At 41.9% G+C, this 22,808-nt stretch overlaps 1 protein-coding gene across 2 annotated transcripts; it reads right to left on the bottom strand.

Annotated features, from left to right (window-relative positions):
• Window positions 1-1,527: 1,527 nt before the first annotated feature.
• On the bottom strand, window positions 1,528-18,971 carry LOC310663331 (cytosolic phospholipase A2 gamma-like). 2 transcript variants are annotated; one of them, XM_083411115.1, is made up of 15 exons: window positions 18,701-18,971; window positions 17,768-17,887; window positions 17,456-17,598; window positions 14,979-15,177; window positions 13,706-13,814; window positions 12,782-12,940; window positions 11,560-11,613; window positions 10,475-10,540; window positions 9,383-9,508; window positions 8,571-8,696; window positions 7,161-7,205; window positions 5,981-6,064; window positions 4,832-4,986; window positions 3,313-3,478; window positions 1,528-2,787 (listed from the first exon to the last, which is right to left on the bottom strand). In XM_083411115.1, the coding sequence occupies exons 1-15, from the start codon at window positions 18,722-18,724 to the stop codon at window positions 2,624-2,626; spliced, it is 1,740 nt and encodes a 579-aa protein (XP_083267241.1). In that variant the 5' UTR covers window positions 18,725-18,971; the 3' UTR covers window positions 1,528-2,623. The 2 variants fall into 2 exon arrangements, with proteins under 2 accessions (XP_083267241.1, XP_083267242.1); XM_083411116.1 differs by having other exon boundaries at window positions 17,768-17,884.
• Window positions 18,972-22,808: the final 3,837 nt, after the last annotated feature.

Raw genomic sequence — 22,808 nt, 5'->3', positions numbered from 1 at the left:
ATTGACTTTCCACCCCCACCCTACTTAGGTGGCGAGCCAATTTGGGCTCGCCCGCAGAGGCTGATGGACCCTGATAGATTCCGTCAAGCCTTGCGGGACCTTGCTCCCCCTGGTGACTCATTGACTGAGCTTGTTGAGGGCTGGAATATCCAGCACCTGGCAGCCATCGATGAGATCGCACCTAAGCGCCCTCTGCGACCTCACAGAAACCTGGCTCCCTGGTTTACCGAGGAGCTTCGGAAAATGAAGCGGGACCTCAGACGGCTAGAGCGAGTATGGCGGGGTGCCCGTGACAGAGCCTCAAGAACATCTTATAGGGTTTTCATTAAAACCTATGAGATGGCAGTGAAGGCCGCTAAGAAGTCTTACTTCTCGGCCTCCATTGCATCCGCTAGCTCTCGCCCGGCGCAATTATTTAGTATAATTAGGTCTTTAACATCCCTTGAAGGACAGTCAAATTTAAATAACAATCTGACACACAGCTGTGAGGCATTTGCGAGCTTTTTTGCTCCGCCATGACCTCCCTGCCAATTTGGGTACAATAAAGGAACTGGAGGCTCCTCAACTGTCCTCGGGTCCAGTATTGGACCACTTTGACCGGATATCCCCAGCCGATGTGGACAGACTCCTCCGAGCTGGAAAGCCCACCACCTGTCCTCTTGACCCATGCCCGTCTTGGCTGATAAGAGCGTGTCCAGACAAGGTGCGGGCCCCCCTGGGGGATATCATCAATTTGTCCCTTGGCACCGGGATATTCCCAGGGGAACTGAAGGAGGCAGTGGTGCGCCCACTCTTAAAGAAAATATCATTAGATCCCTTAGATCTATCCAATTACCGCCCGGTTTCGAATCTTCTATTCCTGGGTAAGGTGATTGAGAGAGCGGTTGCTGAACAGCTTGGCGAGTTTCTGGATGAAACATCGGCTCTGGATCAATTCCAGTCCGGCTTCCGTGCTGGTCATGGGACCGAGACGGCTCTGGTCGCCCTAACAGATGATCTCCGCAGGCAACTGGATCGAGGCGGGTCGGGGCTGCTGATTCTTCTAGACCTGTCAGCAGCCTTCGACATGGTCGATCATGAACTCCTGGACCACCATCTTGCCGACGTGGGGATTCAGGACACAGTCCATCAATGGCTGCGCTCGTTTCTCTCTGGTCGGGGACAGAGGGTGGTGCTTGGGGGGAAAATGTCAACTTCTTTTGTCTGGATTTTTGCCTCTGGAAATAAGCCTGAATGTAAGGTTGGGATCACATAAGAAATGTGAGCATAAGTTGAAATCTTGGTGTACAAACCTCTGACTTCTGTGCGGCTGTAATGTATTCTACCGAAAAAATACATGAGCCTCATCTAGTGATCTGTCCACTTTTGTCTCTGTCTAGCTCTATCCACAGATTCACACAGAGTGAGCTCCTAATACAAAAGTAAGGATGAGGTGCAGCTCTTAGCCCTTTGGCAGCGTGGCAATACTACCAGCACTTCCCTTTCAAAACCTTGTACTTACCAATAAAATCTGACAACATATGAAAGAACATTTAGGTGCTATCTTTATTAGATTAATTACATTCTACATATTACATTCATTACATTGATCTTATTTTGTTTCTTTGTTTTATTCATACTTTGACTGGATGTCTCATCTTTCAGAGAGGGCTTATTTTCTTGAGAAGCTGTGGAGTCCAGTGAGATTGTTTTCCTTTGCAAAACTTCCCTTGTAAATCACATATTTGTGATAGATTTAATTGGGGGTGGAAGAGCATGCATGTTGCCTGCAGGTTCAATCTGACAACATATGAAACAGTTCCAGGAAGGGCTGGGAGAGATCCTGGTCTGAAATCTTGGACAGTCAGTGTCAGTCAGTATAGCCAACACTGAGCAAAAATGGACCAATGATTTGACACAGAATTAGGCAGCTCCCTATGTGCTCTTCTCCAACAGAAATCAATGGGACAAGTTAGCTGCAACTTCAGTGGGACTGAAGTAACTTAATCTGAATCTTGCCTTATACTTATCACTCTTAGTACTACACCATGTAGAAAGCTGTGTAATATACAGAACAATTAAAAGAACCTCATAAACAAAAAATAGAAGGGAGAGAGTTCCTTGGACCATAGTCATTCAATTTAATCCATATAACACATTATCCAGAGAGTGTTATATCTACAATGATATGCAATATGAACTTGTTTCGCTGATGGTATTATACATGTTATTTTTTATCATAATCATTGCTATATTTTTCATTATTAGTACTGTACCATCTAGACCAGGCATGATGAACCTGTGGCCCTCCAGATGTTGTTGGACTCCAACTCTGATCAGCCTCAGCTTGCATGACCAATGATCAGATATGCTGGAAGTTGCGGTCCAAACAACATCTGGAGGGTCAAAGTTCCACAATCTTGAAGCAGAGAATCACCTATGTATAAACAGACAATGCTTGAAACACACATTCAAAAAGGAAAGGAATTCTTCCTGAGCATATGTTTTATATTTAATGCAGACATTACAGTTTTGCACCCAACCAATACCCAAAAGTGATTTTAAGTTCTCCAAACAAACAAAATCTCATAGGAGAGCCAGCTCTTTGAGGCTCTTCACAAGTTAGAAGGCCTATAACATTTGATTAAGGCCTTTGAGGAGAACCCATAATATCCTTGATCTCACCCAGAATCTTTTGATGATTATTTGCTACATTCATCTTTGCTGCAGTGAGTAACTTTTCAATTTCTTCATCCGAATACTTCAACTTGAAGGTTTTAAACGTTGAAGCGTATTCTTCAATTTTACCTGAAAAAACAGACACATTGGAGGGTGACTATAAAGTAACCCATTACTGATGAGTTTAAGAATATTGCATTTATTGGAAAGAAAATTAATACCAAACAAGATAAAAGTAATATCTAGGATGTATGGAACCTTACTAGAATGGGAGGTGAAAGACGAACATAGACTGCATAGAACAATGTGCAATTGGGTGGCTTGTGAATAGAGGCTTTGAGGTCTGTCCCTATTTTCAGTTGTGAAATGTTGGAATGTATGTGGCAGGGATGTTTAATGAGGCCCCAGTAGGATTTATCTGATATGGAGAAAGGAACCTTAAGGAAGGCAATGTTCACCAGTCAGGAAAAGGGAAAATGTCTCAGAAAGAAAGGAAATATGGAAGATGAGTTTAAACATGAAGGTGAATGTGCTACCAGAGCAATTTAATGTTGGGAGGAAATGACCCACTGGATTCTTACTTCTCAATCATTTTAATCTCTGATCATTAAAAACAAAACAAAAAACACCAAATGAGCCCCATTCTCAAGTTACCTGGGCAGTTGACTCTGTTGAATAGTGGGAAATGCATGATAGTTAGGCCTTCTCCTTTGAAGATATAGCAATCCAACGGGTTATCTTTCTCTTGCTGATCTTTCTCATCTATCTTGGGAAATTTGATTCCATTGACTTTGCAGTAGTCTGCAGCTTTTGTGATGGTCTGTGCCAAAAGGAAGAGAAAACTATTTAATGCATTGACAAATCCACTTGGAAAAATAGCTGCCACTTTGCTTCCTGTGTTGCTTTTAGGGGCTCAGAGGAACATAGGAAGCTGGCTTTTATCAAGGCAGAGCAACAGCGCATCTAGCTCAGTATTGTCTTCACCTCTTGGCAATATCTAGGATTTAAGGCATGGAATCTTTCTCAGCTCTACCAGAAGATGCAAGGGGTTGTCCCTGGGGTGTTTTGCATGAAAAATGGTGTTCTGCCACTAAGCTTCTATATGTCTCTTTCCTAAACATCCTTTTTTTCTAACATTACCTCAGCAACTTGAGAAGTGATGTAACATTGCTCCCTCCTCCAATGCTCTGTTAACATCAGATTCTCAGTGTTACATACATTGATACTTGACAGCACAGGAGCATAATGGCTGCAGCAGGTGAATGGGGGGAGAAGAATTGCACCAGAAACTGGTATTGAGTTGAATTAGGCCACAGGTTTATTGATTACAGAAAAGAGTAGGTTTGGCTAAGGCATTGGGCATGTATCCTGCATCAGGCAGCCTGCCTGCTACCAGAAAGGAACCTGATGGGGTCAAACTTGTCCTGGGGAGTGACCCACAACATGGATTGGATGCTATGACCCCACACAGGCTGCCATTTATAGTGGTGCATTGGCCCATTGGTCCCCCAGTGGTATCCCAGACAAAGTCAGCCCCCCTAAACCCCTCTAACGGGGTACCCCTGTGACTAAGGATCCAGCCCAATGCTTCATTTGCCACTTGATCTGTCCCAGTCAGCCATGAGGGCAGCCAACACCTGTCTGCCCCCTTAAATAGGCTGGGGGCAGGCTGATTGCAGCCCCTAAGCTCCTGCCTTTGGTTGGCCAAGCGAGCACTGCCCACCTTTACCTGAGTGCCCGACGTAGCTGGAGGTGGGCAGTGCCAGCCGTCACCTCCTCCAGCCACTAGAATATGGCAGTCTCCTGGACCCACCATGGCTGTGCCATGCTGCAACAGCTGCCCACCCAGAGTCCCAGGTGAGCGGATATTCCCAAGCAGTGTCATCTATGGAAAACTGGGATAATGCTTGAGAAGAGGTTGTATCATAGTTATTTCACAGAGAGAGGGGAGTTTCTGACAACAATTGATTGGTCAGGAAATGAGTCAAAGATTTGTATCCAACTAAGTTAAATTCAGAGTAGTCTCACTGAATTTAATGGTCCTAAGTTAGTCACATCCATTACAAGGTTTCACTTCATCATCTGAATTCCTGTTGCCATGAAAAATTAGAAAGGGAGACATTATTTTAGCCTTGTATGCCTATCTGTGTGTCCCTTTCATAAAATGAATTACCTCAAAAGGGTCCCCAGAACTGAAGTCAAAAGACAGGATCAGCTTCACATTTCTCTCAGGGTAGAGAATAAGCGGGTAAGCAGTATTTATTGCCAGGCCAGCATCAATCAGGGACACGACATCTTTCCCTTTTAGCGCTGGGACTTTAACATCAGCTAAGAACATAACATCACACAAAATTTCAGTGTAAATGTTTGAACCAACACAAACTTATTGGTGATTGATTATTAATAAAGCTCTGGAGAAAGATCAGTTGGGATACAAATATGAGTCAAATAGCCCCAAGACAACTCTGTTCCAGTGTGTTCCAAGGTGAAGCATACTGTTCCTGAGGATTTCCATTTTTTCCCCTTCTTAATTTGAAATATATCTAAAGCTGCCACATGCACCTCCAAGTTCTCCATTAATGGAAAATGCTAGTGGAAAAGAGAAGGTTTGGCTCTATGACTTGTTAGCTGAATCTACCAATTCAAGAATTACTTTACCAGGTCTCCCCTTTTTTACTTTAAATGAAAGGTTTTATTTGGAAAAGAGTTGGAAGTAGTATTTTACTTTTAACTGCTGTTTGCTAGCTGACTCTCTTAGGAGCAGGAACGCATAACATAGGAAGCTGTCTCACAACGAGCCCCTCTAATAGGTGTGACCCATCCCCTTCTGCAGAGTGAGATAATTTGTCCTTAGGGGAGGGGACACGGCCATCACTACTTGATTCTTTCCATGAAAAGTCAACCAATAGTTGACCATCCCTAGTCCAAATCCTTGCCCCATCTCTAAACTTATCCCTATTCGACAGTATCCCCATGGCATGATGATGTGGCAGTCACAGTCCGAATCATGCAGTACAGTGGTAGCTCGGCTCTCGAGTGTCTCAGAAGTCGAACGTTTCGGCTTCCGGACATTGAAAACCCGGAAGTAAATGCTTCAGTTTTTGAAAGCTTTTTGGAAGCCGAACGTGCCACACGGCTTCCATATTGAGTTTTCCAAATTGAGTAATTGCTTCCGGAAATGCACGCTTCAGTTTTCGAACGTTTTGGAAGTCAAACGGTCTTCCGGAATGGTTTACATTCAAAAACTGAGATTCTGCTGTAAAATATAAAAACTTACAATTATAAGTAAACTATCATGAATGTGATTGCAAAACAATCTTACGGTCGTTGTGAAAGAAGTTATCGGTGCTTCCCCAAGTCCACTTCAGAATACATACATTGGTTTTGTGGATGAGCATGATCCAGTCTAAATTAAATGAGATTCAGAGCTAAGAATGCCACATAAATAAATAACAATACAATAGCATTCGATAAGGCTTCCTGAAAACCAAACAAAAGCAGAACAAAACTATATAAACAAATAAAACTGAACAGTTCACACTGAAGCCAATAGTACACAAAAGATTGGATAAACCATACACCTTTCAATTATTTTGGGAAATAATCTTTGAAGCCTTGGATCAGGTGATACAACCTGATCCAAGGCTAGCTTTATTAAATCTGAATCTAGATGACAATAAGAATTTATTCATTAAGGACCTATTAATCATTGTTTGCAGCTAGAAATAGAAATACACAACATTGCGAAGCAGCAAATAATTTAATTCCAGAGGCATGGTGGGACAGAATAAAGGACATATCCCTTATGGAGAAACTAACAAAGCACCTTAGAGTGTTCAGGAACACAAATACGAAATGTGATTTTGAAACTGTATGGTACTTATTATTGAATTCAATGGAAAGAGCAATGCTGCCCTCTCACCACCCATGGCTCACATTGGGACAATCTGCTAAAACAGAGAGTACATTCAATTCTAAGCTACTTACAAACTTCATGTTTAACTATATAATTTACATTATATATCCATTGAATGTTTCTTGGGGGGGTTGAAGTTTATGAGGATTTCTTATTGTTCAGTTTCTAAAAATACATATAACAAGTGGGTTTTTAAAAATACACCATTCAAAGAGACATATAAAGCTCATTACTATTTCACCTCTCAAACTATCCAGGACAAGGCATTACAAAGGAAGGGTGCTACTACCAAGAAGGTCCACTTCCATGTTGACATGAGATTTTATGCAACACATTTCCTGTTTCAACACAATGGTAATGAAATAGAACAGGCATAGGCACACCCAGCCCTCCAGATGTTTTGGGACTACAATTCCCATCATCCCTGACCACTTTCTGTTCATAGTTCTTTGGGTTCAACTCAATGAGTCTAAAATGGGGCTTTATTCAGGCATTAAAGATCCAAATCTAACTCTATGTCTATCCTCTAAATGGCACTGGCTACAGAGAATAGAAAGGCAATGCAAATAAAAAAGCAATTACTTACTTTTAATGGCTTGAAAAGGGCTGATAGAAATCACTTTTATAACTCCTGTTTTCAGAAGAAAAACAACCATTTGAGAACTACAGTGGTACTTCAGGTTACATGCGCTTCAGGTTACAGACTCCGCTAACCCAGAAATAGTACCTTGGGTTAAGAACTTTGCTTCAGGATGAGAACAGAAATCGTGCAGGGGCAGTGAGAGGCTCCATTAGCCAAAGTGGTGCTTCAGGTTAAGAATAGTTTCAGGTTAAGAACAGACCTCCACAATGAATTAAGTTCTTAACCCGAGGTACCACTGTATAGACCATCTCAACAAGCAGCTTGAAGATACCGCAGGGAGATAAGACATAGCTTAAGCTTCTTAAATTCCCATGGACACATTTTTTGGGAGTGGGGGTGTTAGAAGAAAAGCAATATGGCTGTTAATTTCACCAATATATGCACTCTTCTGTGAATTTGACATGTTCAACTTTAATTGCAAAGTGAACTGAATTCCTCCTCCATCCCTACTCAAAAGTAACTTCCATTTCATTGAAAGGGGCTCACTCTCTAAAAAGTTGAACAATGTCCCGTCCCTGCAACATTTGCTAGTTGGCTTAAAAATAAGCTGATCCATGACCCTCTAATTAGGAAACTGTGTGGTTTATTGGAGAAAATCCAAATTACACCCGCTTAACACCCCCAGCCCCACCTAGCTCCAAAATTGTGGTTGTCAGACAAGCATTGTAAAAGCTTACAAACATCCACCATCCTTGATTTCCAGTGATAAGTTTGTGTGACAGGAGAGGTCATCACATGTCTGGCAGAATGACACATTTCTGAGCCTTTGAATTGGCTCAGGGTTTCTCTGGGATTTAAAAAAACGAAACACTTTTCATGTGGAGTAGGAAGTTCACTTCTAAGCATAAGCAACAGGTATGGATGCTGAAGTCTATTCTCAACCCTAAAAGAGTGGTCCTGGGTTCCAGCCATTCTCTTTTATGAGGCCTTTCCACTCCCCTTGTATTCCATTTCTCTTTTCAGACTGTTACTGTACATTCTGCAGCTACTGAACATGCTCAGTATTCATCAGGCCTTTGGGGGGAGGGTTCCCAATTAGTAGTTTTGTTAAAAATTAACAAAATGTGTGTGTTTGTATGTGTGTGCGCACACACACACACACACACACAAATGTGCATGCTTGTATACATGTGTATTTGTTGCACACTCCATACTGGTATCTCTCTCTCTCTTTTAAGTGGCTGTTGTTTGGGTGCAATAGTGTTAGCACTTGTCACTTGAGTTTGCTATTAGGATAATTATTACACAAATAATAAAGTGAGCACCAACATATATTATATTACCAAAACCCGATTCCCTAACTTTGTAGCGAGTCACTGTTAGAAGGCAATATATGAGCACTATGGTACTTGCCTCCAAAATCATCATGCAAAGCTTCCCACAGTTTCAAACATGCTTCCTCTTTTGCCTTTTCATCTGCTGTCGTCCAGGACTGACGCATCTCTTTGAGCGCCTTATAGCTTTTGCTGGTACTATGGACTTCACAGAAAATAGAGAGGCATGGTGAATAAAAGCAGGATGAAAAACTAAGCAACAAAGGGAAAAGAATGGGTGATTTACTCCTAATGGACAGCTACCTGTATTAAAAACTGCAATAACATATATATATATATATATATATATATATATATATATATATATATGATTCTATGATATAAGGAAGGACTGTGGAAAAATGGATGATCAAAACTTGGGAAATATATAAATATGATAATATTAATAACTCTTCTCAGAGTAAGAGAAGGAGGACAGCCTCATAATTGCTTTGTAGAAAAGTAGAGCATGATCATAACATAATGGTGCAACGGGAAACCGCAAGTTTAAGTATACTTTTAGGGATGTTGTAAGTCTCTTAAGTAATGGTATATATTCTGTTTGGAAAGTAGCATTGTTGCTTTTCTTGCAATCTGTTTTTATTTAAGGCATACTTAGTTATAACATTAACATTTCTCTTCCCCACACTTTTTGTTGTAATTATATTTTGGCAAACTTGAATTTTGATGGACAATAATAATAATAATAAAGAAAATTAAAAAGTTAATGGGCATATCTAACAGATTCCTTAATTCCAGACAGCTTACTCTGAACTAGTGCCCATCAATTTATTCACAAAGCACCATACTGCTTTCAAAAGGAAGAAAATACGTTGCTTAGAAATCACTTACCTTTCAGGAGGTTCTCTAAAAGGTCAAAAAATCCAGTTGCTGCTGCTGCTGAAGCATCTAATATAGACAGTTGCAACTCCAAAATATACTCATAAGCCTTGCAAAGAAAACTAAGTGCCTGGTACTCTTGAGAATGAAACACAACAGGAAAGTTGGTTACAAAGGCCGGCCTGCTCTCTATTTATTCCAAATGAGCTTTTTACAGTGGTCATTTCATTCAGATGTCCAGCAACTGCTATCCCTCCACCTCATAAACACAACAGAACTTTGTGGGGAATGGATGACCTCCTTTTCATTCTTTGCCTTTAACATTTCCTAAGAACTGCATAGGTCAATAAGATCCAAGACCAGCCCAATATGTATTTCTCCCTTGGATAGAACAACAAGTGACATGCAAAGCTGACAAAGTCAGTTTGGCACCTGAGGAACAAAAATCTCTCAAGCACCCCTTCTTGGGAGCAAGCCTATAATAAGCATAACTAACAATTTTCTGGCGTGTTTTTTTTCATTACACCCAAAATCGCTCTGCTTAAAAGGGAGGACCACTCCTGAGGAGATCTCAAAGACAGATATACTTTCCTGAACCCAAACTGTTGAGGCAGTTGCAAGCCACTACTGTAACCTGTACTTAGCCTAAAGTTTCACAAAGATCTGCTTATACTGCTTGGTAACAGGGACTTTCTGGTGTGTACGGAAGAAAGAAGTGCAAGTTGTTCATAATCCGTGGGAAGCTTCCAAATTGTCTGAAGGCACAAGTCCATAGAACACCAGAAATCCCAGGAGAAGGTAATTGTAGGAATGAGTGTGGGTGAATAGGTATCTGTACAGGGATGTGAAAGAATGGGAGGAAAAGAAAGGAGATGGGTTAGAGAGAAACAAAAAGGTGCCCGTTGTTGTCTCTCTGTGTTTCCTGGTTTGTTGCTCTCCCTCTGTGTGGTGACAGTGGGAGAAAGTGTGTCACCACCACCACCCATTTTACCCAAAGAGAATGTCATTCTTTGGCCCTCAAAATATGGTCCACCCCTGGTTTATGGCAATGACTTTCCTCATAAAGATGAGGAAAGAAAACTGATGGAAGGAAATGTGAGTTACCTGGATTCAATTCACGGGCTTTAAAATAAGCTTCTTTGTCCTTTTTTAGCAAATCCAGTAAAGAACCTTGAAAGACAAATCCCTATGTTAACACACATGTAAGGCTTACTTTCTCATATGTATCATTGTTTCATTGAATATATTATTAAAATTCTGCCCTGCACTTCCTCCCAAAGGAGACCAGAGTAGCTTTACTACAAGACGTCAGGGACTGGGCAGAGGAGGATGAATGGTGGAGACCGCCTCCCCATCCTGACCCTTCCAGGGAGGAGGAAGATGGTATAGATTTACAAAAGGGGGTTGAGCTCAGAGGCAGATGAGGTGGAAAGCTGGGAAATCATGGGACAGCTGGAACAACACCTAGCTGACACGTTGTCATTAGAAAGCATTCCAGGCCCTCCATCTCCCAGAACCCAGCGAGCCTCAAAAGTAGGTGCTTGGGAGGCATCTAGTGAAATAGATCTGCTAGTACACGGACTTTTGGCTGTGCAAAGGAATTTCTGTCAACTCTTCTATCCCTGCATACTCCCTATGCCCCAATATATCTGTTCTGGCCAGAGTGCATTTGGAGAGGGAGCAGGGAAGGGAGCAAGCAGAAATCCTTGTGCTAGTGGATCTATTTAGTTGCATACCACCCTATGTTTACATTTAAGATAAATTATGTGTGTTGTTCAAGGAGAACAAATAGATTTTTGTGATTTCATGGCTAAGGTCTGAGTTTAGTGTCTGGTAAATGCTGTTTCATCATCACTGGATCTTTTAAGAGTCTGACATGGGTTTTATTATAATTAATTAATAATCAATACCACCCTTCATCCAAGGATCATAGGGGTGGCTTACAATATAAAAAGGGTATAAGCATTCAGGAAAGCTATTTTTTGTCATGTGTTTTAAAGATTTTTGGACCATGAAGACTTTCCACAGCATGCATGCAACTTAAGATGTGTTTTAAAGAATCATAGCACTATTGTTGTCTGTTTCTGTCTATAGCTCATGAACAAGGAGCTCTTAACTCAGAAATGTGTTGAGTCACAATGAAGAATTTTGCTTTGTTGAGAAACAGAGGCAAAAATGTAGCAACTTACCAAGGATTTCCTTCTTAATTTCTCTCTCGCTTGCAAGAGCACTTCCCCATAAACCTGAAAATCAGGAAGAGATGGCTTTTTAACAGTCTTTGGCAGTCTTTTTCCCCCTATAAAAATGTTTAGGGGTACTCTAATTTTCCTACTCATATTGAAATACTGCCCCTCAATGGAGCCAAACTTAGATTCACAAAATGTTTAGGCGTATGCGTACCCCAGCTTCCCCCCAGAAAAAAAGCACTGGTCTTTGGTGTAAGTAAATGTCCAAACCTGATGTTTAAAGCTCATATAGCATTTAACTAGCCATGTTTGAAATGGCTCCATCCTTTGAAAAATTATAAAGATAGCAATGCACACATCATAGTCTCCTTGGTTATACATTTTCCCATCTTGACTGCTCCAGGACATGTTGCTGCATGAACTCCTCTTATGTACCCCATAAATCTAGATGGTTTCAACACTCCAGTGTTGTAAATATGCATGTTAAGGCTGCAGTTCTAAACACAGTCCCTAGCAAGTTCCAGATGAACTCACTTCTGAGTAAGCATGGATAGAATTCCACTGCTAAACCTCTCAACTGATCACACACCCACTCTATTCTTTGATCTTGCAAAAAGAGAGGAAGGGCCATGGCACATGTTTTGCATGCAGACTATCCCAATTTCAATCCTTGCTGTCTCCAGGTAAGGCTGAATGTGGAAAGACTCCTGTCTGAAATGTTGGCGAGCTGTAGCCAATCAGTATAAACCAGGGATGGGAAACCTCTGACCATCCAGATCATCACAGAAAGAACTCTCACTAGCCACTAGCCAAAATAAGCATAGGCAATGTTGGGGGATAATGGGAGTTGTAAGCCTGTGATGTCTGGGGCCCAGATTGCTAGAAGAGATAGTACTGAGCTGAAACAGCATGAAGCCAAATGGACTTGATGTGAAGTTGCTTCTTGTGCATCTTTAGAATACCTTCAGAGCAGAGGAGGCTGGTCCATTAGAATGAATGGAGCACTGTCCATCAACCTCAAACTATACTCAACCTGCCCCCAGCTCCTTCTGTCTTGCCACCAATTGGGTGGTAGTCCTGACTGTCATTGGGTCTAGCTTCATTTACAGCTGGTGCCCCTGCCCTCCACCCCACCTGTTCCAGCCACCACTGGTTCAGAGGAGATTATTCTACTTGGCATTCTGAGAATGACAGGCTTCAAATAAGCAAAACTAGGTTGGCAAACCTTGAAGGTAGGTAATATCTTTCTCCTTTTTCTTCTTGCTTAGTTCTCCATTTCTAAACAGACTCCCAAAGAGTTTGGTTTCGACATATCCTGCTGTACTGTGACCCCCACCTACGCCAGGAGCCCCTGCATCGTGTGGGGTAAATTCAAACCAGCTGCCTGGGAGGAAAGAAGATAAAAGAAAGTTAGAGAGAGAGAGATGAGAAGAAAATCCCAAAGTGCTAATGAGAACAGAATGCCCAGAAGACAAATGAATGGGGAACAAATCAGCAAAGAAAGAGCTGCCAAGAAATTCCATCTAAAACAGAATGCAAAGTGATTTGGAAGGCCCTGTGCAGGGGAAACACTTGGAGGGATTTTGAAGTGAAGTTGAAAGGAAGTCAGCAATAACCATGAAATTCTTTGGGCAAGCAGGGACATGCTAATATCCAATTGCTCAGATGAACTTGCTAATCTCTGTTTCAGTATCAGGGTGGGTAGTTTTACCCACAGAAATACCCAGCAATCAGAGTGTAACCCTTGGGGCTGCAAAGTCGTCCCTCTCCCATGATGATGCTAGGGATTCTGGTAACCATTCTCAGTTTCCCCAGGGAGAGCTCTTCAATGTAACCTCACAGACAAGGTCATCTTGATTGCTTTGCCCATGCTGGTATATTGAAGAGCTGCCCTCTGGAAAATTTGAATTGGTTTTGCTGCTAGTCTTGATTGATTGATTGACTTCTTTATTTTGGCAGGGAGGGAGATGGATCAGCTCATTTTAAAGTCAAATCTGATGTGGTCCTGGGTAAGCTGGCAGAGTTTTGGCACTCACTGGTAGCCATCTGGCTAACACTGTAGGGGGAGGCATGTGGAGAAAGGCCTTAGTGAATGATACCAAAGGATGGGAGAAAATAATAAGAGAAAATGATATCGTCATGTTATTACCTACGTGGTGTCCTTCGTATCTGTGCTTGTCCACAGCTGCATAGATGGGATAAGGATTTTTCCCATTCTCACATGCTCTCTTGTGTTCAGTCAAGTTGCGTTCATCAAGCTGAAAATACATGGGTTTAGTTAACTGAATTTACTACTCTACATGTTCCCCAACTGTCAGGGTTTACTTGTGTGTAACATTCAGGGGGAGAAATTTGATTCGGTTTGCATTTGAAGACGAATTGATCAAATCTGCATTTTCTGAGTGCAAGTTGAGAACCAAACCACACACACAAAATTCACACTTGTCCGAATTTTGCAATGCACCTCTTCGATAACAAATGTTCACAAAAATGCATATATTAGGTAGAAGTGTGCATAAAAATGAATATATATAAGTGAAAATATCATGCAGAATGCATGGTATTAGGATGCATTTCTTGCAAAAATGTATGCATTAGTCAAAACTGCATACAAACGTGTGTTTATTAGGAGAAATCTGCATTAAAATGCTGAATAATTTTTATAAGGTTGCTGGCCACTCTGAGTAGAGAGTGAATCCACATGGTTCTAGATTAAGAAGCTATAATGACACTGATTGCCACATAGGGAAGTGGTCAGTGGTTCCTGACACCAACCCACACTTGTCACATAGAGGAGGGAGAAAGGTTGTTTTCTGCTGCTCCAGAGAAGCGGACACGGAGCAATGGATCCAAACTACAAGAAAGAAGATTCCACCTAAACATTAGGAAGAACTTCCTGACAGTAAGAGCTGTTCGACAGTGGAATTTGCTGCCAAGGAGTGTGGTGGAGTCTCCTTCTTTGGAGGTCTTTAAGCAGAGGCTTGACAACCATATGTCAGGAGTGCTCTGATGGTGTTTCCTGCTTGGCAAGGGGTTGGACTCGATGACCCTTGTGGTCTCTTCCAACTCTATGATTCTATGATTCTATGACTCTCATTCTTTCTTCCCAGGGGTGCATCAGATCATGGTTGGCCAACTTGCAGGCAAAATCTCTTCTTCAAACCCTTCCTGTCTAGCTCCAGACAACACTATACCACATAATAATCCAGAGATGAAAACAAAATTACCTACCTAATTTTAATGCTTCTGAATATATGAATGGATTTATATGTTTCATATGATATATAAGAGATAATGGTAGGGCCTTGAGGGGGAAAATACTGTCCTGGTCACTTTTGGTAACTGCTAACTTTCTTTATATTCTTGTTCAGTTTAGGTCTCATGTGGTTTTAAAAAAACCTTTTTAAAAAATCTCCACCTACCTCCTTTAGCATTTTATACACAATAAAATAGGACCAGAAATCAGTCAAGGAGTAATGTTCATCTTTTGAGGCCTCCAATGCAGCTTCTGTTGCCTTCTTCAAATCCCATTTGCCATTTACAAGTGTTTCCTTCTGAAGTTTTTCCAAGGCCTCTACTTTTTCAGCCCAGTCTTCATTTTTGTAGAGAGCTGACATGCACCTTTTCATGGAACAATATAAATATTATGATGAGTTTGTGGAGGGGATGTAGGCTGTATATCTAGGGGCCCCGTCTAATTCCTGGATCCAGCATGGATTCAATTCCTGGACTAGGCAGGCTAGCTTCCTGGTGAGGTAATGGCCCTCTAAGTATGAGCCATTAAGATAACAAAAAAGTGGCTCTGGGTCAGATAACAAATGGGTGGGGGCCCCTTCCTCAACCTGCCGGTACATAGAAAGATAAAGGCAGAGTTGAGACTTGAGTGATGTGTGCTAGAAGCTTGGCAGCTGGGAGAGATAGACCCATGCCTGATTTCTGTTGGAATAGAAGGCTGCAGCTATGGGAGAAGCAAGACCCATTTGGGGATGTCAATGCTGTAAACCCCTCCATTGTGAGGGATGGTTATATATGTGTGTGTGAATAAACCATATATGCTAAAGACACCACAGTTTCGACTGTACCTCATTCCAAAGGAAACGCAAACCCTGAATAATAAGCTTCTGGAATCCCTGGGATTTTCTACCTCTCAGAGATTGGATTGACATGCAACAATATGTTTGAAACAATGTGAAGGAGCAATGGATTTCAGACACAATCCTATTTTGAAATATATATAAGGTAAAGGGACCCCTGACCATTAGGTCCAGTCATGACCGACTCTGGGGCTGCGGTGCTCATCTCGCTTTATTGGCTGAGGGAGCCAGCGTACAGCTTCCGGGTCATGTGGCCAGCATGACTAAGCCGCTTCTGGAGAACCAGAGCAGCGCACGGAAACACTGTTTACCTTTCCGCCGGAGCGGCACCTATTTATCTACTTGCACTTTGATGTGCTTTCAAACTGCTAGGTTGGCAGGAGCTGGGACTGAGCAATGGGAGCTCACCCCATCGTGGGGATTTGAACTGCCAACCTTCTGATCGGCAAGTCCTAGGCTCTGTGGTTTAACCCACAGCGCCACCCACGTCTATCTATATCTACCTATCATCTATCTCTCTATTTATCTATCTATATAACTGTCCATTACTCTAAGGTGCTACTGGGCAATTTTTTCATATATTTTGACTGTGTCAGACCAACACGACTACCTACTAATTTTGAAAATACTCGAAGGACTAGCAAATGAAGAATGTTCTCTGCAGGTCAGAAGCTTTAACAACTCTCTTCCTTTTTAGTTTCAGCTTGGAGTTTACATGCAACCAGACACACACTTGAATGAACTTTCATGAGTGATAAAAGAAGTTACATTGCAATCAGCTGGGATTAAAAATTCCAAGTCTACAGTGTTCATTCATATGTGATAAAGAGTAAGTGTACAATATAGTAACAGTTGAAGAATCCCTAAGTTCCTTTGGTCCCACACAGTCAATAAAACCATATATCATGGCAACTGGCCATAGCCCCAGCCTCCATGTATCCAGCTCTACTGACATAAAGCCCATTCTGTTCAGTGTGCAGAAGTCAGACATCAGAGTCAATGCATGTGATCACACTCCTCTCCATTCACTGACAAGACATACAGTGGTACCTTGGTTTACGACCATAATCCGTTCTGGAGGTCCATTTATAAACCAAAACAGGTCGTAACCCAAGGCGCACTTTTGCCAATGGGGCCAAAAAAGGTGTTCGTAATCCAAAAAAAACCAGCTCATAATCCAAAAAAGTTCACAAACTAGGACGCGCACTTCCGGGTTTGAATTGGTCGTAATCCAAAATGGTCGTAAACTAGGCTGTTGACAAACCAAGGTACCACTGTATGCACCAGAGCATGAGAAAAGGTATTCTTTGATGTAATAATTGCTTACCAATGTGACATCCTTATTATTTCTCTGTGTTGCAGGATGTTTCTGTAAAATGACTCTATATGCCAGGATAGTGAAAACTATTTTATTCACTATGCCAACACCACCCACTCTTTCTTGTGGGGAATTGTGTGTGCCCTTTGTCTTGCACAAATGATTTGTGAAGACTATATATTTTGCATTTCCAAGATCCTTTGCCCATGAATAGAGCCTAAAATGAGACTGTGTTGTGAGGTAGCTGTCTTTTCTGTAATTTAACATGTGAATTACAACCTCTTGTCATTACCAACTGAGCCCGGTGAAAAATGTAGCTTTGTTAGGCATGTTGCTTTTGCCTTGCTGCCATGGGCTGAGTTTGATCTTGTAAATGCTGATGGCACAGAGATTTTTATCAGTTGTGATAAGGTGTTGCTGCCAGAGATTGCAGCTTCTACCACATGCCACAGCTTGCTGTTCTCATTAACCATTTACATTCACTTACCAGGTTGAACCTGATACCCCAGCCAAGTACATAATACAGTCCAGGAGATCATATTTCTTCAGCTCCGTCAATGTCCCATAAAGGGCAATCATGGCCCTCAGTCCTCCTCCTGACCCCAGGACAGCAATATTTGGGGTTTTGTCCTGGTGGAAGAAAAGGGAGGGGACTTAACAAATCTCTGTTTAATCAAGGAATGAAAAAATAAAGTATGTGTTTTCAATACCCAAAGCATACTTGTTTTACACAGCCTGATGAAGCTTCTGTTTGATCATTATAATTAATTGTTATTACTAATAATAAATGAAACCCTACCACATCATGTGGAATCCCAAGCTTGGCAAGGCATTTCTTCACCGTTTCTTTTCTAGAAGCAACAGCTGCTTGTTCACCCTGTGTGAGGGTTTGAATGATCCGGACTTCAGATTTTTCCTGCTGAGAAATGAAATGGGGGGGGGGAGGTTTCTCATGCTAGGAAATGCAATGACACCATCTTTTGACTATGAAAACCAAACCATCACTTGCGGAAATTGTTTCAGTGGCTCTAGTTTCTCAGGCCAGTATAACGGTCTCATCAGTGGATTAAGTCAAACCAAACTGGGCTAGTTCAGATACATCAGTTGGTCTTGTGTTAGTGAGCTGCCGTCTTGTACATTCCCTGCACTTCCTCCTTCCTTCCAATGGTCCAATTCAGAACTTTATACTTAATTGGACCATTGGACTATCTAGTTTCAGCATTGTCTCCACTGATGGCCAGTGGCTCTCTAGAGTTGCAGACAGGAAAGTTTCTCGGCCCTACCTGGAGACCCTAGAGATTGAAGCTGGAAGCTACTACATACAATACAGATGGTCAACCACTGAACTATGTCCCTTCCCCCAAGTGACAAGATAATCTCCCTGGAATTGAAATCTTAATCCATTGGACCAGATAGCAGAGTTTTGTTTTTTCTTGCATTATTAAAAGAGGGAGAGAGAATCTGGCTTCCCTCTCTTCAGCCTTCAAGCTTCTCAATACATCATTCTGCATTATATCTAAATGGACCCACCCTTTCTTAGATAATCTGAGATGCTTTGGTCCTAACTTCCCCTTGCCATGTTTGAGGCACAGCAAAGAAAAGTTCAGACGAACCCATTATTGCTTGTAGCTTAGCATGCATTAGAATTAGAGGACTGTTACTGAGTAGAACTTATTTTCGCTTGGAGCAGAAACCATCAGGCACTGTTGATTGTAAGGTAGATATCACTTACCGTCCTAGGTGGAAAGATGTTCATCTCCTCTTCTTTACTGATGCTCAAAATGAGGAAGCAATAGCAGGGGGGTCCTGAATACAGTGAGAACAAAAGCACCTCTTGTTTCCTGTTGCTTCTGCTTTTCTCCAGTTACTTTAGAGCAACAAACAGCTACTTGGTGAGACAAGAGGAAACCGTTCAGTCACTCATCTCCTGTTACTAAATAGCACTGGATGCCAAATGGGCAGGAAGGAACCTGCTGCTGGGTTATAAGTTGGGCTGGGCTGAATTTCAGTCTAACCCAATTTAAGAGATTTTAGGAGTGGGTGTGGGTGAAAACCCTTCTGAAGATCAGGAGGGAGGGCAATTTCAGGTGGCTTGGCACTTTTGGGTGTGGATATTTACTGGCTTTTTATGAGGTGGCAATGTTCACATTTATCTTTCCTTCTCCAGAGCAGATAGTGAGACAAATAGCACCTTTTCAAAGCCTATAGCAACAGAGCTGTCAAATGTCCCATAAAGCTGGCTTGTCCTTGCTTTTAATGCTTATGTAAATAGATGTGATGAAAGAAGACCCCTCATCACTTCACAAAAACCCAGTAAAGAACACTCCCCCCTCCAAACATCATCTGATTCCCAACTTCAAAGTCGTTCCCTTCAAGGGAGACTGAGGGCACTTCCTCATGGCATCTTAGTATGGATTCAAATAATTTATTAGTTAATTTCTCCCAGCATTCACACACAATCATCTTCATCAAAATACAATGCCATTTCCCCCTCTCCATTTAATCCAGATTTACTGTTGCTGTTTTATTCATTCAGTTACTGGATTTTTCATTGAAACAATAAATGTAAATTAAATGCAGAAATAATATGGGGTGGCATTTTGGCAATAATATAATGCAGACACTTTACAAGCTTTCCATGCACAAGCAGCATTGAGCCCACAATAAACTGCTGTATGGAACTACCCTGAGACTCTAGAAAAGGAAGAGAGCTTCATCCTGGCAGTAATGGTAAGATCCCTTAAGCATTTCTTGGCTTTCAAATCTCACAACTAGATGGCTTAATGCACTATTCAAAAACTTCAGCTGGTGCAGAGATTCCAATTTGGCTTGGCATGCTGTCTGAAGAACAGTCTAGGGTTCAAGGTACAGTCTTATATGATGGAGGAGTTTGGAGCAGAGAGTTTAATTTGTGGCAGCCTCACCCCAGAACCTCTCTATCACCAGGAGAATACCCCCAGACTTTGCTAAATATTAACTTGTTTCAGAGGATATGCAGGATTCCTTATTTCACCAATACAAATTCCAACATAAAACGTTGAGAGGTGGAGCTGTAGAAACACTGATATTCTGAATCCTCCTCTTACAAGGGCGGGGGGAGTACTACTTTACAGAGGTATGAAAGGTTGGGTCAGAACTAGAAAGGACAGCTAACTGTGGAGAGTGGAGACAAGAGAGAAAGCAAGTTGAAATGTAACTTACCCAGCCACAGAAAACTTCAACCACCTACAGAGGATTCTGTCAGTTGTGTCTCCTGGAGGGCTTAAAACCAAGGAAATTTAATAGAGGGCGGGGACACAGAAGTTGGCAAGAAAAAGTTAAGTCCCTGTCACAAGGGCAATCATGGGGTAAACTCTACCAAGGCAATTGATCACCACTCCTGTTGTGCACTAGTGCCAAGCATATATGCTACTGTAATGCTATGAGCATATATTTTTGCTATGGCAACCAGAGTTTTTTTCAGCTATGCCAAAAAATACCCACCACACAATCAATTCAACCCTTCCTGGTGGATGAATACAGACTTTCCCTCAGAAAAAAAATACAAAAGAAAGGTATATCTCTTGGGTTGCTACATTGTTTATTAACTTGGTAGAATAGAATTGAGGAACCTTTTTAGCTCAAGGTCCACATTATCTCATGAACAACCTTCTGAGGTTCACGTATCAGTAGACTTGAGGTAATGAATGTGCCCCTTAGCTTTGTACAATGGGCTTATTCAGCATCACAAGAATTGGAGGTTTCCAAATGTAAACTTAAAGGTCATCAGGTAATAGGGTGGATATTAACCAGATAAACGACAGGGAGCAGAGGCAGAAGTAAAGTAGAACTGGCCCTTCCATTGATTAGATAGTAGGAGGCTTCCTGCCACCTTAGGTGGCAAATGTTGAGATGCAGGGGGCAGTGGGGAGGTAAGCTGATGAAGGATAGACCTGTGTGTGTGTCTTGTGACCTGCTTTGTGCATCCTAAACTAGCCTGCTGCCCTCAGTTGTGGTAGACCATTGTCAGGGGTGTCTTGCCCATAGAGGGTTGTAATGGGCTGGCTAGATGCAGAGGAGTGGTGGGAGGCACTAGTTGGAGAACCCCACAAGGGAATCTTCACTCGAAATGAGGAAGGTTCAGATTGGTGGTGGGACGATGATGTGGTCAGATGGAGAGGATTAAGCACACTGGGAAGAGGAGGTGTTGGCAGCTGAAGAGGTAACAGGGTTTAGTGGGCAGGAAGAGTGTGTGGCAGAGAGCAGTCAAGAACCAAAGGCAGAAGAGGAGGGGGGGGGACAAGAGGCAGCAGTGAATTAGGCTAGTGAGGAAGCCAGGCTGTCTCCCCATCCTGTGATGGGCTGCTACCCTCCTCCCTGGTCTTCTAGAACATGAAGAGGTATGAAGAGGGCAGAGCAATGATAAGCAAGTTGAAGGAACCTCAGACTGATTCGGAAGGAACCAGGGGACTTTCACTCCTCACAACTGCCTAATTCAGGAAAGATCTGCTGGGAAGAATTGCTCTGATCACTAGGCCTAGTCTTCTTTCTTTGAATAAAGGGAGTTAACTTCACTAATACCGTTATTGCTGACCTGTTCCTGATACCCACCCAGTGAACCATGTTATTCCATTGCTGTTGAGATAAGCTTCAACTGCCAACAGCTTTTGTATGTGGATTGTGTGTCTGTCAATGCAGATTAATGTTAAGTTGCCATACTAAATAGATAACAAGGCTGGTGTGGCTTAAAATAAATGGCATAACTGAAAGCCTAAGGGGTTAACAAAAAGTGGATCTGAATGAACGATTCAGCAAAAGTAGATGTCAGAGAGACAAACAGCTCTGTGTTTACAATGATTTAACTGTTCTGTTGATGCATGATTTGTCACAGGACCACGCAAAAATGTATTTAGAAGGGTTTTGCCCCTGTGGTTCCTGGCAGGGCTACTCTCTGCGACACACGCACCACTTTTAGGAGATTATTTGTTCAAACCAGGGGTAGCCAACCTAGTGCTCTCCAGATGTTTTTGAATACAATTTAGCCCTCAGCCAGAATGGCCAATGATCAGGGACGATGGAGGGCACCTTATTGGCCACCCCTGGTCTATGCAGAAACACCTCTGAGATAGGTGCTTAGCAAAACACATTACATGAAGCCATGATATGCATATTTATCTCAGACTCTTGGATGCTACTCTTCAAAAGCTTTCCTAAGGTAACCTACACTAGAAACACACTAAATATGTGTGTGCTTGTGTTTCTCTCTGTGTGTAATACAATTTATCATAATAAAAGCAGATAATGAAAAGAGCAATGGAGTTTAGAAGTAGTAGTTGGTAAAAACATCATAAAAAACAACAATCAGATATTAAAATCCACAATTTAAATACCCGATAAAATAATATAAACTACTATTCAGTGTTTAAAAGGAAACAAAGAGAACATCAGCCAAATCTGTGTGCCATAAAAGAGTGATTTTCTGCAAGGTCTTAAGTATGGTTGACCAGAAATAATGGGATGGATCAGGAGAATACATTAGAGCCAGAATATCTGTTTATTGTGTAGGTGTGAGGAGCCTGGACTTCCAGATGTTTCTGGACTCCAATTCCCATCAACCCCAGCCAGCAATGGTGAGGGTTTGGCCACCCAGCAACTTCAATTTGGCCACCCACTATCTAGTCCCATTGAAATCATTAGGAATTAGGTTAGTACTGCTTTGAGAAATCTGACTCCTATAAATTTATAATTGATCTTGACCAGGCCACACATCCCCGATCAATTCTTGGGCAGGACTTCTTTTTTAAAACAGCCTTCTGAATTCAGAACATACCAACACAGCTCTTTAAATTCTGACTTGAGGT

This window comes from Podarcis tiliguerta (genome assembly GCF_965153285.1).
Source record: "Podarcis tiliguerta genome assembly, chromosome: 13".
Taxonomy (NCBI): Eukaryota; Metazoa; Chordata; class Lepidosauria; order Squamata; family Lacertidae; genus Podarcis; species Podarcis tiliguerta.
Note: the sequence above shows the minus strand (reverse complement) of the source record. Positions and strands in the feature narration are given on the sequence as shown.

What these genes read in the sequence shown, in the direction of transcription:
- LOC310663331 (XM_083411115.1), bottom strand. Translation starts at nt 18,724, where the DNA reads ATGAACATCTTTCCACCTAGGACG. An exon ending in ATACGAAGGACACCACGTAG is followed by an intron (nt 12,941 to 13,705) that starts GTAATAACATGA and finishes CTTTCCTCCCAG; the next exon opens with GCAGCTGGTTTGAATTTACC. An exon ending in AGATATTACCTACCTTCAAG is followed by an intron (nt 11,614 to 12,781) that starts GTTTGCCAACCT and finishes CCTGATTTTCAG; the next exon opens with GTTTATGGGGAAGTGCTCTT.